At 46.4% G+C, this 11,782-nt stretch overlaps 1 protein-coding gene across 1 annotated transcript; it reads right to left on the minus strand.

Annotated features, from left to right (window-relative positions):
- Positions 1 to 7,819: 7,819 nt before the first annotated feature.
- Positions 7,820 to 10,801, minus strand: LOC100276183 (uncharacterized). Its single transcript, NM_001150031.2, has 3 exons — positions 10,293 to 10,801; positions 8,778 to 8,843; positions 7,820 to 8,388 (listed from the first exon to the last, which is right to left on the minus strand). Exons 1-3 carry the CDS (start codon positions 10,777 to 10,779, stop codon positions 8,237 to 8,239), a joined length of 705 nt encoding a protein of 234 aa, NP_001143503.2. The 5' UTR covers positions 10,780 to 10,801; the 3' UTR covers positions 7,820 to 8,236.
- Positions 10,802 to 11,782: the final 981 nt, after the last annotated feature.

Consider the following 11,782-nt stretch of genomic DNA (forward strand, 5'->3'; position numbering starts at 1 on the left):
AGCTACCACTTGTGAAATTTTTGAAAAAGAGTAGAATAGAATTTTACTTATCAAAATACTCTTACTATCAAAATTTGGTCTCTTGTGGGGAGAATGTTTGATTATGGGAAAAAGGAGGAGTTTTTGGCTCTTAATCATTTTTACTCTTGGATTATCTCTCTTTGTGTCTAAACATGTGTGTTTGACTTAGATATAGGAAAATGAATTTGATTTGCAAAAACAAACTAAGTGGTGGCAAAGAACGATTCAAATATGTCAAATCTTGTCAAAGACTATTTTTGTTCTCAATTGCATTGATGTTGCACTTATATTTGTTGCTTTTTGATGTGTTGGCATAAATCACCAAAAAGGGGGAGATTGAAAGGGAAATGTGCCTTGGGCCATTTCTATATTGTTTTGGTGATTAAGTGCCAACACACGTTCTCTAAGTGTTCTTGTATGCCAAATAATCAAAGAAGTGCAAATCAACAAGAAGGTATGATTCTAGATTTAGTTCATTGGTTTTTATGTACTAATATGTTTGTCTAAGTGTTAGAATCAGAGAAAAGGAAACAAGAAAAGAACTTGGCTGGAGCAGCCAAGACTCAACTCGATCTGGCACACCGGACTGTCCGGTGGTGCACCGTACAGTGTCCGGTGCGCCAGGCTGGACTCCAGCGAACTGGCCACTCTCGAGAAACTGTGGCGGCGTATGGCTATAATTCACCGGACTGTCCGGTGGTGCACCAGACTGTCCGGTGAGCCAACGGTCGCCAGCGCAACGGTCAGCCGCCAAATCCGCGAGCGACGCGTGGCCCGCTCCAACGGTCGGCAGGGGCACCGGACTGTCCGGTGTACAGCGGACAGTGTCCAGTGCGCCAACCAGACCGAAGAACCAACGGTCTGCTGCGCCAGGAATGGAAGGAGATCCGCACCGGACCGTCTACAGTGACTGTCCGATGGGGCACCGGACTGTCCAGTGCGCCACCCGACAGAAGGCAAGAATTGCCTTCCTTGTTGCGTTCCAACGGCTCCTAGCTGCCTTGGGGCTATAAAAGGGACCCCTAGGCGCATGGAGGAGTCATCCAAGCATTCCTTGATCATTCTTAAGCACCAAGACTCCATTCTCGCGCATTCGATTCTTTGAGATAGTGACTTGAGCATCATTTGAGTACAGAACTCCTCGAGTTGTGTTGTGAGCTCAAGTTGTGGCCTTGTGTGCGTGATTGTGCTCTTGTTTTGAGTCTTGTGTGTGTTGCTCTCCCCTCCCTTACTTCCGTGCTTTCTTTGTGATCATCAATTGTAAGGGCGAGAGGCTCCAAGTTGTGGAGATTCCTCGCAAACGGGAGAAACTATAAGAAAGGAAAACACCGTGGTATTCAAGTTGATCATTGGATCACTTGAAAGGGGTTGAGTGCAACCCTCGTCCATTGGGACACCACAACATGGAGTAGGCAAGTGTTATACTTGGCCGAACCACGGGATAAATCACCGTGTCTTTTGTGTTGACTTTCTTTGAGATCATTGTGTTTCACAAAAGCACGGTCCTTAGCCACTCGGTCATATTGCACTAACACTTAACTAAGTTTTTGTGGCTACAAGTATTTGATTTTCACAGGATCACCTATTCATCCCCCTCTAGGTGCTCTCACATGTATGTTCAACCAACAACTTGAATCGGACTGGCTTTGCATAATCCAGGTTCAACCAGGGTTAAGCATGTTGAACCGACCACTTCAATCAAGGTTAGGCAGGTTGAACTAACCACTTGAACTGGGATCAGCTCTACTCAATCCCGGTTCAACAGGTCCTTCGTGCGGTTCAACCGTTTTTGCACATATTTGTTTCTAGATCTCATCTCCAAAGTCTCTCTCGTGATTGGGGCTTTATAAAGGAGGGTTCCCCAACCTGGTGACGAACCAAACTTAGGTCCAAACGTCCCCTAGAGCCGCCACAATATTTCTACATTCGCATGGAAAGCTTAGGTCTAACTCTGGACGTAGCGAATCTAGCATCTCATGCATCACATCATCGCCTGCACAATTATTGTTCTCCTCCTCTTCTACATTTGGGTTGGGTACTACCTCACCATGATATTCCCATACCTCGTATCCGGGCATAAATCTGAACTGACAAAGATCTAGGCTAACTCTTTCCTTATTAAGGAATATATTGTTTTCGTGTCGCTTACAAGGACATCTGACAGTGTCGCTTAATGACAAGGAGATTATATGGTCCACAAAATCTTTGGTCTTGGCTACCCAATCATCAGAATGACGTCCATTCCCACTCTAGCCATTATACATCCATGCTTGATCTTCAGTCATGCCTGAGACTGTTAAATTGGACCATATCGTGAAATCGTTATTCAACTTCGATAAGGGTATCAGTCCTACATCTATAGACAAGGATATGTTCTAAACTCACAAGCTAGCAGGATCCAAAGAAAATTTTGGCAGCATAACCTCGCTGCCACTAAACAATATATTACTTATATATAAAATAAAGAATGATATGTTATTAATCAAATCATACTAAGTACCACATACCACTAATAATGCAACTGTACTACATACCAATATAATGTATTTATAAAACTAATAATATAATAGTACCACATATTAATATGAAATTAATGTCACATATACAATATGTCCCTAATCCCTGAACCACATATACCACTAATACACTAATGAAATCGAACTAAACAACAATACTAATCACACACAGTAATCAAACAAACACAATTATAAATATATACTAATTTCGGCGGCAATTAAATAACGACCGCCGAAAATATGGAATAAAATACGCAAAAAATACCTTTTGATGGGGAAGAGCACGACAACGATGGCAGAGTGGTGGTAGGAGGAGGGCAGCGGCCGAGCGATGGGAGCTGAGGGCGGCAGCGGACGACAGGATGGGGCAGGGCGGGGACGGCGCATAGGGACAGAGCAGTGGCGGGCCGGGGCGGGGGCGTGGCCGGCGCGGGGGGTCTGAGCATTGGCGGGCTGGGGCAGCGTGGCGAGCTGCGGGTCCAGGGCCTGGCGGCGAGGCGAGCAGCTTGCGGCGACAGCGTGAGATTGAAAAAGAGAGAAGAAGGAGCTTGACGGTTGTTTAAAAAGACTTATTTTCGGTGGCACGTCGGGTCCGAGCATTGGCGGACCGGGGCGACGCGGCCAGACCTAGCCGGATTTTCAATAGCTAGTAGATTTAGTTCGTTTATTTGAATTTCTTCGGAAAATTCAGATTTGAACTGCAGGTCACTCGAAACTTGGAAAACCGTGCATGCAAAAATGATATCCATGCTACTTAGCACAAGTTACGACCGATTTCAGGAGCGGATCAGAAACTTCGAGCACCATGCTGACTCAACATGGCCATGAACTTGCCATCCAGGTGTTTAAAAATTATATAAAACACAAACAAAGTCAGAAAATCATGAAACCTGTTCACGTGTCATGATATCATATGTAGAGGCTGTGATAAAAATTTGAAAAGTTTCGAGAAAGCTGTGAAGCACTATGTGTACAAACCTTAGAGATTCACATTGAAACTCTATAATTTCATGTGTAGTTCTCTTAGGTTTCTACACATAATGTCTCACAACTTTCTCCAAACATTCTAATTTTTTAATCACAGCCTCTACATATGATATCATGACACGTGGACAAGTTTCATGATTTTCTGAGTTTGTTTGTGTTTTATAAAAATTTTAAACAGCTGGATGGCAAGTTCACGGCCATGTTGAGTGAGCATGGTGCTCGAAGTTTCCGGTCTGCTCCTGAAATCGGTCGTAACTTATGCTAACTAGCATGGATATCATTTTTGCATGCACGGTTTTCCAAGTTTCGAGTGACTTGCAGTTCAAATGTGATTTTTTCGAAGAAATTCAAATAAACGAACTAAATCTACTAGCTATAGAAAACATTTTTCTAATTGTCTCAAAATGGTACATGTAGATCTATATAGTGTAGGAACACACCACAAAAAGTTTGGTTGGGAAAATAAAAAAAATAAAAATGTACTTTACCGAGTGTCCAGAAATGACACTCGGCAAAAGTAGGCTTTGCCGAGTGTCAGCTGATTGGCACTCGGCAAAGAATAGTAAAAGAACCTTTGCCGAGTGTCGCCCAGGGGACACTCGACAAAGACGACTTTGCCGAGTGCCAGCGATCTGGCACTCGACAAAGAATATTTTAAAATTTTAAAAAAATCTTTGCCGAGTGCCAAATCGCAGGCACTCGACAAAGAACGTGTAAATAGCGCCTGATAACTTCTTCCTTTCTCACTCTCTCACTCTCACTCTCACTCCGCGCCACCGCTGCCCTCTCCACGCCGCCGCGCCCGACGCCATCCCGGCCAACGCCGTCGCGCCCCTCGGCGGTTGCGCCCTCGGCCCCACGTCGTCGCGCCCCTGCCCAACGCCGCTGCGCCCCTGCCCCCTCGCCGCGCCGCCGTCCCGCCGCCGCGCCCAAGCCGTGCCCCCGCCGCACCCGCGCCGTTCCCCCGCCGTGCCCCCGCCACGCACCTGCCGTGCCCCCGTCGCGCCCCCGCCGCCTCGCCCGCGACCCGTCGTCTCGTCCGCGCCCCGTCGTCTCGCCCGCGACCCGCTGTCTCGCCCGCGACCAAACCTCCAAGGTGATTGCTTGCTTTCGTTTTGTGATATTGTAATTAAAAAGCTTTATGTTCTACGTGTATGATTTATATGAAATGATTAGGTTTAATATTGAGTTAATTATATACGTGTGTGATTAGGTTAATATGTAGTCTTGTTGTGTTAAATTTATGTACGTGTATGATTAGGTTAATATGTAGTATTGTTGATTGCCGGCCATCGTGCCGTTGAATTATGTGTGGATGTCAGTCATCGTGCTAATAGTTTTATTTGCAGGATTTCGCAACCTCCCCGTGCAGGGGAGGTGTTGCCGAAATTTTCTGTTAGAGGATGGAGGACCGTGAGTGGATGTACACGGGCCATAGAGGAAGGAACGATGTCACCACTGAATGGATTAGAAAGACCGATGATTTCGTGGAACGGGCATATGGCGAAGCTGCTAAAGGAGCGAGTCTAGTCCCATGCCCGTGCAGCAAATGTGCCAACCGGAAAAGAAAACCAAAGAAGGCCATGGTAGAACATATTTGGATTATGCTGGGGGTCATCGTCGCCTCCCCAATGGCATCCTCGGGCTGCTGTGCAGGGAACACTTCCCTGGACTGGTTGAGTACACCGGAGTGACGGACCCAGCCTACACCTTCGACCACTACGCCGTCACCCCTGATGCAGTAGATCGAGATGACCGGGAATTCAATAATAAGGCGGAGCGGGTGAAGCAAGAGTTGTGGGTAAGTCTTAGTATAATGTAAAATATGTCGCATTCGTTGCAAATTCTTAAAATAATGTATGGATACATCGTTTTTGTATGCAGGATTTCTTCAGATGCGAGGCTGGATACGAGGCTAGGGCGGATGTGGTGGCCACCACGAGCTGTAAGAAGCTCGTCGTGGACATGCACTATGAGGCCCGAATCCAGGCCATCGTCACCTACCACGGCTCCGTCCTTGGGGAGAGGGTGACCAAGCAGCAAGCCCGAACCATGTCGTTGACCAGGGACCAGTACCTGCAGGTAAAGTCATGCATGTTTGGTACCAGTACTCCATGCATGAATTTTATTTTATCTTCTGATATGCACTTTACGTGTTTACTTTGTAGGTGATTCCACATTGGTGCGCCGCACATCCTCTCTGCTGGGAGCAGATGGTGGATAGGTGGTGTTCGACTGAGTGGGATGAGGCGCACAACGCTAGCCGGGAACGGCGTATGATGATGCAAGGTCCCTCCACCACCAAGGCAGTCGGAGCCTGGGCCAATATGCCGAAGCATGGGTACGCCCTATTTTTTATTTAGGTATATAGCACTGGATTAGATATTATTTCTAACTATCTCGTTGGTTTTTTGCAGTCGGCGTCACATGGTGGCCAGCCTTGCTCCACCTTCTCGGCCTATGATATGGCCCATAAGGGCAAGGCGACGTCCGATGTCACCTACAACCCGGATGACGGGCCCGAGGCCTACACCAACCCCACCGTCTACAGCCGCCTTCATGACTACACCGCCATGGCGCAGGAGGTCCATGGCCCAGAATATGATCCGAGCACCGAGCCGATCGACCCCGATGTGCTCATGAGGGTCGGAGGAGGCAAGAGACAGGGCGGTACTGGATTGCCGACGGGGCAATTAACTCGTCCTCCACTCCCACTCTGTCTCAGGTGAGAGCAAGGAGCACGGGCTCGAGTCCAGCCATACGACCTCGGCACGACAGCTCACAGCTTCGCATACAACAACTCGAGGTTAGTGCTTCTATAACTCGTCCTTCCTTGAGTTATATACCTTCTCTTTGAGTTACTATAACGTTGGCTTGTAATATTACAGACCCAACTAGAAGAAGAGAGGAGAGAACGTCACGAGGTGGAGGCGAGGATGATGGCGGAGCGGGAGGCTCGCCTGGCAGATCATTAGAGGATGACGGAGATGTTCCAGTACATGCAGAGCCTTGGCGCCGCACAGGGCTTCGCTGCGCCACCTCCATTGTTCCCTGTAGTTGACCCTGCTATCTTCCATACTCCTGTGAGTATCAATATTGTAGTTAGATGTTGGTAATGCATCTGGTATAACACATGCAATCTCTTCTCTATGCAGGGCCAATCTGGGGCGGCATCCAACAACCCTCATGAAGGGTTCAGCCTAACGCAACACCAGTCAAACTGCCCACCTCCATGAGAGTTATGTTTTCAGTGTTTAGACTTCAGAACTTGTGTTGAATACTTGTGTTCTTGATACTTATGAGACTTATGAACTTGTGTTGAATAGTTATGTCAGAGCTTGAGACTTATGAGACTTATGTTATTTATACTTATGTTTGCGTTGAGAACTTGGATATTTATGTTGTGTTTGATATTTATGTTTGTGATGATATCTGTGATATATGTGATGTATATGTGGTATCTTTTGTTTGTTTGGATGGAATATAAAAAACAAATAAAAAAGGTGTATACTGGTCACTTTGCCGAGTGTAACACTCGGCAAAGAGGTGCTTTGCCGAGTGTTAGGGTCATAACACTCGGCAAAGAACGAAGACCTGAGCACCGATATAGGTTCTTTGCCGAGTGTAATGTCTACGACACTCGGCAAAGAAGCACACTTTGCCGAGTGTCATGACAAACACTCGGCAAAGTACCTGACATGGGGACCCCCTCTAGCGGATTCTTTGCCGAGTGCTGTCAGGCCGACACTCGGCAAAGGTAACTCCTTTGCCGAGTGTCGCCTGGGACACTCGGCAAAGACTCCGTCTCCGTCACCCGTCGCCGTAACGGCTGCTTTTCTTTGCCGAGTGCTCTCTGGCACTCGGCAAACCACTTTGCCGAGTGCCCGAGAAAAAGTACTCGGCAAAGACGGCTTTGCCGATGAACTGTATGCCGAGCCCTCTTTGCCGAGTGCGACACTCGGCAAAGCCGGCGATTCCGGTAGTGGAGGGAATCATTGCATGAGTGGCCAGATCTATTTTGGCCGACAACTACCATGTACCAGGGCCCACGTTCAGGTCACATTAAGGAGAGAAGTTGCTCTATACTCGACCAGTGGAGTGGAGCCAATGCAGATCAGCGCACCTGAAGGCATGAAGGTGGAGTTCATCATCTGCTGCCCAGAGTACCGCATGATATCCCCTCGGTCTAAGACCCTGACAGAGTTACCATGACAAACTTTGAGTCCATCGACGAATTGCTGGCACGGGCATCGGATTTCGAACAACAACATCATGAGGCTTATCAGGGAAAGGTATAAAAAATCGATATCTTATATATGCATGTCTGATAGGAAAGTGACGACTCGTCTGATGAAACCAAGTTCGCAGTTGTCGACTTGTCCCGGGGGCCGGGGCACACAATCTGTCTCTTGGCCCTGAACCACAACTCCTGATATATCGGCGGGTTTCAACTTCGATCTCATCAAGACTGAGTAGATCTTTGACCTGCTTCTGAATGAGAAACAACTGAAGGTATCAGCTGATCACTAGATTCCATTGAAGTGTCAAGTGACACAACTCTGCCACGTACAACACTGGAGACCGCAAAGTGCTAGGCATGGCAAATGCAGATCATCTGAATCGTCAAAGGCTCAAAGCTAGGCACGACAAACGCAGATCAAGATCGAGCGAGGCCGACGAGAGTATCAAGTGGCACTTAAACATCACAAGAACTATGTGATAACAGCTCCTGCTGCCGCGAGGATCAATGCTGCAGTAGGAATACCACGGGAACTGGTGACCTCAGTGCCTGAACGAACCATTGATCCAGCTGGTGGAAGTGGAACCGCCTCCTTTGGCTTGGACATCAATTCAGGGACAGCAGCTGCGCCAAGACATATGTATCAACAGATTAATTTATATAACCTTCATAGGAAGGCAAACCATGACATAGACAAGTACAAGTGCTCATTACCACAAATTAAGTACACAATAGTCCATACATGGCAACAAAATTACAAAGCACTCTTCATTACAACACAGTAAGAGTAGTTGACATAAACAATAGCACAAAGTACTAAACCGTTATGAACTATGAAATGTGCATCGCATGCATGATGTGTCATGTAGTTACGATACATTATGAACATGTCCGATCTCACGAAACACAAACTGTAATTGCACAACAAACTAAGTTTGCTTGGACAGACGAGCAGTGTGAACCCTTTTTTTAAAAAAAATGGAGTGGTACACTGAAGAAATATGCATGTTTACCTGGTGAAATTTCTGGCCCGGTTGTTGATTGCGGCATGAAATGCAATCCCGGCAGCACCTTTAGATCTATGCTCAGGAAATGAAACAACAAAATGATAAGTGGAAAGTTAATGGATTGTGCAATATTATACTCTTATCTCATTTCGTCATATGATTAGGATAAACACCACAAGCAGTACATGCGCGATCTGCATGTCAATAAGAAAGATGGCACCTTCTAATCTAACATATAACAAAAATATGTGAACTTATAGTAAGGGAGACAAATTTACCAGCAACAGGTAACTTTTGTTTCCTGCTAAACCATCAGGATATGACATGTGACAGAACTATCACACTGTTACAATAAATTTGTTTGAGAACAAAAATGACTCTTAAATCAAAACATGGAAAATTGATTAAGATTAGTAGATGGCCAGTGCTCCAACCTCTGCATATTATGCGGGTAAGGCTTACACTTAAAGATACTCTTTCCCAGACCCTGCATAGTGTGGGAAGCCTATGGCATTAGATACGCCCCAAGTAGATGACCAATCATGGTTCCTAAGAAACTAACATTTTGTTTATCACATGCCAAACTAATGGTGTATCGTTAAATTATGAAAGAAAAGTGTGCAAAAGTACAATTCCCTTCTATTACAAAAATGAAACATGTTGGCATGTGTTAGAGGGGACGCACTAACCAGTTGCACCCAAAAGCTTAAGCTATTAGCAAAAGATAGACAATCGACTTATACACTTCAACACCTCCACTCACGTACAGCCAGAGAGAAAGTCACAAACGTGAAAATAAATAGATAGAGACATAAAAAAAGTCTCTGTCGCTTTTGTCAGGATTCGAACTCGAGACCTCTGGCTTCAATACCATGTTAGAGTGGACGTGCTAATCAATTTAAGTCAAAAGATTAAACTAATAAGAGAACGACAGAAATTAGATAATCCACTTATACACTTCAATAGCATGTATTTCCACTTCAAGGCAAAATAACGGTTGATAAGCAACACGACAAATGAGCGAGTCTTGCTAAGGGTCTACTTGAATCAGCTAAGCCTAGTTACGAGTTGGGGCTAAAAAATATAGGCTAGATCTGGGCTAAAACTTACCTGGCCAATAATAATTAGCCCTATACTATACATCGCATACAATCTTACTAACGCAAGGAATTCTAAATGCTACGCACCAGTGCTAAATAGCAGAAATACTACTATTGCAGCAATTAATGTCAGAACAAACAGAGTCGCTAAAAATTTGAAAGAACAATATACGACTGATTAAGTTGATGACTACCCATTGAACGATAATGGCGCGTCTAGGAGGCAGCAAGCAAGCAGGCAGTGCTATTTGTATCCACAACTTGAGCTAGTCCACCATATGCGGTTGTTGCATAACAAAAGCGCGCAAACACAGCAGCATTGCGACGAGAACGCGTACAGGAACCTGACGCAACAACGCACATGATTCTTCGATCATGGTGCGAGAGGGGAGAAAGGCACGAGGGGGCGTGATTCCCTCACCACGGCAGGCGTCAGCGAAGAGGGTGGCGGCCTCCACGTTGGCGGCGGCGAAGGCATTTCCCGCAGCGCAGGCAGGGAGGAGCGCGGCGAGGCGGGCGGCGTCGATGGGAAAGCCAAGGAGAAGCGGGTTGCGGAGCAGGTGGCACAGGCAGCCCTCCTCTCCGCCTCCCGCTGCCAACGGGGATACAGCGCGGAGGAAGGCGACGCAGCAGGCGTCGGTTGGGGCAGGCGGGCAGCTAGCCAGCGGTGGCGCCACGGCCGCCACGTGCGGCAGGCACGGCGAGATGGACACGATCGTGGCCGCGCACCGCGTGGCCGCGTCCAGGGCGGAGTCGGCGTCCACGGGGGAGGCGAGGAGGAACACGGCGACGAAGGGCAGGAGGGGAAGGAGGCGAGCTGTGGTAGGACCCATGGTGCATGCCGGTGCCGGTGTGGCGCCTTGAGTCGCGCGCTCAAGTTGGTTGGGTTGGGTTTTGAGGATGGGCATGGGAAAATTGAGCCAGGAGACAGCGAGGAGATATTTGGAATAAACGTATTATGTGGCTTCGTTCAAAATATGTGTTAATTTTTTAGCAAGAAAATGACATCAGGAAGAGTAAGTTCTTTTGCAAGAAGGGTATTTTGGTCAATATGAAGATTACAAAACATAAGATATGATATTATGAAATTGAAAAGGTACGAGTATTATAGCAATATATTCATATTAGTAGAACATTTTGGTAAGTCCTATGGCCTGATGGGCATTTTAGCGAAACCACGTGTTGATGTATACATCATTCCAAAATCTCCATGAAGGATGGCCTCGATAAAGAAATAGGTTTTCTAGAGACAGATTTTGTGCATCATCTAAAAGGCGGTTTACATAGGACTAATCAGATTACTGCAATGTTGATACCTTGTTTTCATATAGATTCTTCTTTGTTTCTGGATCGTACTCCCTTCATTCTTTTTTATTTGTCACGTTTTAGTTCAAAAGTGAACTAGTGAGCGACAAATATTCAAGAACGGAGGTAGTATCTATCTATTTGATAGTCATGTTTTAATGCTATCCATTTTTATTATTCTCCTCTATAAAACTACCAAAAATAGGTCTTATAAATTCTAAGTGTTATGGTGTTTTGGGTCCGACCGCGCACCCGGGGTTGCTCCTCGAGGTGATTTTTGGAGTAGGACGGTGTTACCGACTGTAGCTCGATAGTTCGCGCTTGATGCACGAGAGACAGTGGACAATTTTGTACAGGTTCGGGCCGCTTTGAGATGTGTAACACCCTACGTCCTAGCGTGAGTACTTTATGTGGTGGATTACAAGAAGGCTCTCTAGTGTCGAAGATGTTAGAGAACCGGATGGATGGCTAAGTAATGAGATGCTTTCGAGGGGGTGCCCCCTAGGCCTTATATACTCGACCGTGGGGCGTTACATGTGGATATGATAACAATGTGTGCCTAAGTAATAGTGAACCAACTGAGCCTATCTTCCTATAATTCCGCCG

Source organism: Zea mays, chromosome 10 (genome assembly GCF_902167145.1).
Source record: "Zea mays cultivar B73 chromosome 10, Zm-B73-REFERENCE-NAM-5.0, whole genome shotgun sequence".
Taxonomy (NCBI): Eukaryota; Viridiplantae; Streptophyta; class Magnoliopsida; order Poales; family Poaceae; genus Zea; species Zea mays.